Below are 4,147 nucleotides of genomic sequence, written 5' to 3'. Positions count from 1 at the left end.
CAGACCTAGTAGGCAAGCGTAAGAAAACCTTTTATTATATCAAAAACACATCCATTTCACATCTCGCTGCTTATGCTTGCTTCGTTGAAGTTTGCTGGAGCTAGTTATTATCTGCCGGTCATTTCATGAACTTCATTGTAGTAATTATTGTGTTTTTATGATAATTAGTGTTATAATAAACCATATTTGTCTATTTAGTGCATAGCAAATTATAAAGTGTTTATTTTTTGTAGGCTTCATTAGCAGAAGTAGACAAGATCACATTAGAAATTGCCAAACTGCTAAAGGATGATTTCCTGCAGCAAAATAGGTGAGTGTGTGAAAGGATTTATTTAAATTGACTACGTGACGAATTTTCTATTATGGTCTATGGTAAATTTTGGTTGAAATTTTTTACATTTAGAAGTAAGTACTAACGCGACTAAATGTATCGTCCAATTCTTACCTGATAAGATTGGTTCCAAATAGTTAACAAGTGCCGCGGAGCGACAGCGCTCATCTCACGTGTACTGTGGCGTGACTCTGTGGTGGAGTGGTCGGATTTAGTAAAACCCTTTAGTCCAAAATGTGTTCACATACGCTGCCGAAACAGTGGAAGGCACAGGGATGGTATCAGGAACCTTCTCGAAGGAGGATGTTCGTTGGGATCGTTATGAAAGTTGCCACGCAGAGGCGCGTTACGTTTAAGTGTCTTAAGATTAAAGATGGAAGCTCCCATCGTAAGTAGTAGCAACAACTATTTCAAGACAGAATAGTAGCACTCATCCATTTACCTACGCAAGCCTACAGGCTGAAATAGAGAGCTGCCACCTGTAACTAATTAACGCAAGGCAAAAATACACAGTACTATCACCATCACACTGCACTGGCAGTGGCCACTGGCAGTGGCATAAGTTACATGTATACACACTGACAGTACAGAATGCATAGAAATTATACGATTAAGGAGCATAAAAACTCTTCAAACCAAATTTAGCTTTTGAAATTTCACTGTGACATTTAGCCTCATACATCCAGGCATGTAATATCTACTAGCAAACTTGGCAGCAAATTCTTTCTAACAGTAAACAAATCCATGTTTAACCCTCCTCTTGAGGGTCAAAAGGTTATCCGACACTTACTCTTCGATGTCCAGAGAAAGTACATTTCATGGGTCCTTTCAATAAAGCCATAAAAATGGTAGTCACCGCTGAAACAAAAAAGTTTTCCAATCGCTCCGTGCAGACCATGTCTCAGAAAATGCAAAAATCTGCCCTGTGCCCCATGACCCGTTGACCTGTGAACCTCCAATTTCGGCACAGTGATGCCTTTTCCTTCCAACTGATCCTATACACCGACTATCACGAAGCTAGGTCGAGCCGTTTAGATTTGTGCCGCAATTCTCATTTCCTCCCTATACCTTAGTTAAGGGGAATGTTCCCCCTTCTTTTACACCTCTTGACCTTTGACCTTTGACCCCCAGCTTTACATCCCAACTCGTTTTCGCTTACACCCCCCACTCCCGAATTATCGTGGACCGTACGTCGAGCGCTTAAGATTTGGCCCAACTATTGACGGACGGAGCAGCACGGACGGACGGGACCAATCAGTGCGATCTACAAGCTGCACCCGACTCTGTCAGATGAGCGCTAAAAATCCAAAAAAACTTGGATGATTTGATATTATGATCCTGACATTAATTGCTTGCTGGATGGCTATGGTATGAGTCACGAGTGTATGTTTACATTGAACAATATAGAGTACCGACAGTGTGACGCTCACTGTTATGGCAAGACAACGCTACGGGCTGCGTTTCTACAAAGCCACTGGCTCCATAAGTGTAGCCATAGGGTCAACTGTTGTGCGTACGTAAAACACGGAGTGTGTGCGCTGCAGACAGCGGTAAAGCATCGGTAGCAAGTCGTTCTTACAATATTTAATGAATTAAAAAAAAATTTAGAAAAAAAAAAATTTGTTTGATAAATTTTTTTTTTGTTAAATTTTTTTTTTTCCCCGTTGCTTTTCACTTCCATCCTTTGGAAATCTATAAAAACTGCAATAATGACTCTCAAATGCTGGTTACAATCGGGTACAAAACACGACACGCAGTTAATGTTACCAGAGCATATGATTGTGTAGAACCAGCGGGCTCGTGTCATGCCACCGTGACGTCATGCACTTGGTACTCTATAGTAAAATAGGAAGTATAATGCAGCAATTAACCATAAAAATGTTAAAGAATAACAGAATTACTTACATTTTGTGAAAAAGTGGAAATATTTTTTAAACTTACTATTTACGGTGATGTAATCACTAAGTTTTTCATAGTTTTCTTTTCGTTGTATTGCTGGCTATGTGGATGAGTTACATCACAAATGCTGCTAAAAGAAGAAAATCTGAGCAAGTATTCAATACATCTTTGAAATATAGTAAGTTGGAACGTATTGTAGATTTTAATTCTGTCTCCTTTACAGCTACTCCCCCTATGATCGTTTCTGCCCATTCTACAAGACTGCTGGTATGTTGAGCAACATCATCCTGTTCTATGACCTAGCAAGGCATGCAGTCGAATCTACAGCACAGTCTGAACACAAAGTTACATGGTCCATCATTAGAGAAGCAATGGGTGATATATTGTATCAACTCAGCTCTATGAAATTCAAGGTGAGTAGTTTTATGATGTCGGAGTAAAATAATGCAGCTTTCTATTCACATAAGGTCATTTCTTGCATTAAAAGTAAACTGTGTTATATGTGTTAATGCAATAAGTATTTTACTACATGTACACGGGCCACGTATACGGGACACACAGGCTATACCACTTGAAGCATTTGAGATTTTTATGTTTTCATTAACTTTTTTCAAGGACCCTGTAAAAGAAGGTGAAGCAAAAATCAAGGCAGATTTCGCAGAACTGGCTGAAAACATGCAAACGAGCTTCCGAAATCTTGAGGACTAGAATGAAGAAAGACAAAAGTAATGAATAATAATAAATAGGTCTGAAATGCTACTAAAACCAATGCACTTATGCTAGTAAAAGCCTTATCATAATGCATTGTGAGCAGTTTCAGTAGATATTCAAGGTCCGATGCTTAAACTGTTCAATTTGTGGTATTATACATACTACTGTACTATAGCAATAGTAGGTTTGTGTTGTAATCGCATGGCAATCTGAAGGTTATTTGCTAGTAAGTGATAGTAATTCATCCAGTGGTATCCAATTTATAGCATGTGACGACTAAAGGCATAACATCGTAAAATGAGGCCAGTGATTTTGTTATAGTGTGGTTAACATGTAATTTTCACTGTTCATTCGAAGCCAGTTCAGCAACGTACTTACTTCTATTAGTTAACCTGACACTGCCTGACCTAACTCAACACGGCATTGAAAGTATTAATCCAAAGCACGGGCCTGTCACAAGCAAAAATTGGCACCTGGATGTGATTAGGAATAGATAATAGGGGAAGGAGTGTGACTTCAATAAACAAGGGAAATTCGTCATTTACTAGCCTTAGAATACCTACGATTTACTACGCGTAACTCAACCAACTTGAGCTCATATCGTACACAGTACATTCGCCTAGCATCGTGCAAAATTGTTTCCTCGTATACACCCGCAATCCGGAGATACAGCCTAAACCGTACGACATGATTTTCCATTCTGTTGTTGCCAGCAAACTCGATATGTTAACCGTCTAACTCGAAACAAAAGGCAGCTGTAAATAGGTCAAAGGTTAGCTCAGCGAGCCACACCGCATTGCCGAGGGCGCAAGAGTCGTTAGTAGCTGCCTTTTGTTTCGAGTTAGGTGGTTAACACATCGAGTTTGCTGGCAACAGAATGGAAAATCGTGTCGTACGTTTTAGTCTGTATCTCCAGATTGCGGGTGTATACGAGGAAACGATTTCGCACAATGCTAGGCGAATGTACTGTGTACGATTTGAGCTCAAGTTGGTTGAGTTACGCGTAGTAAATCGTAGGTATTCTAAATCTAAGGCTAGTAAATGACGAATTTCCCTTTTTTATTGAAGTCACACTCCTTCCCTATTATCTACTTCTGATGTGATGTAACACTGTAACACATGTTTTACAAATGTTGCATGAATTCATCTGACTAATTCATGCAACAACACTAATGTTACCAATTATTTAAATAGCAAATGAGAAAC

General features: G+C 39.3%; 1 protein-coding gene across 1 annotated transcript in view; it reads left to right on the top strand.

The window, feature by feature from the left end:
* LOC106809148 (V-type proton ATPase catalytic subunit A) overlaps nt 1-3,496 on the top strand; it is a gene marked incomplete in the record, with an annotated part of 26,178 nt that extends 22,682 nt beyond the window's left edge. Inside the window, 3 exon segments of the mRNA XM_014812128.1 lie at nt 234-310; nt 2,454-2,643; nt 2,846-3,496. Coding sequence (XP_014667614.1) covers nt 234-310; nt 2,454-2,643; nt 2,846-2,938 — 360 coding nt within the window.
* Between the last annotated feature and the right edge of the window lie 651 nt (nt 3,497-4,147).

Source organism: Priapulus caudatus, unplaced genomic scaffold (assembly GCF_000485595.1).
Source record: "Priapulus caudatus unplaced genomic scaffold, Priapulus_caudatus-5.0.1 Scaffold331, whole genome shotgun sequence".
Lineage (NCBI taxonomy): Eukaryota > Metazoa > Priapulida > Priapulimorpha > Priapulimorphida > Priapulidae > Priapulus > Priapulus caudatus.
The sequence above is the reverse complement of the archived record's forward strand: the minus strand, read 5'-3'. Positions and strand labels throughout refer to the sequence as shown.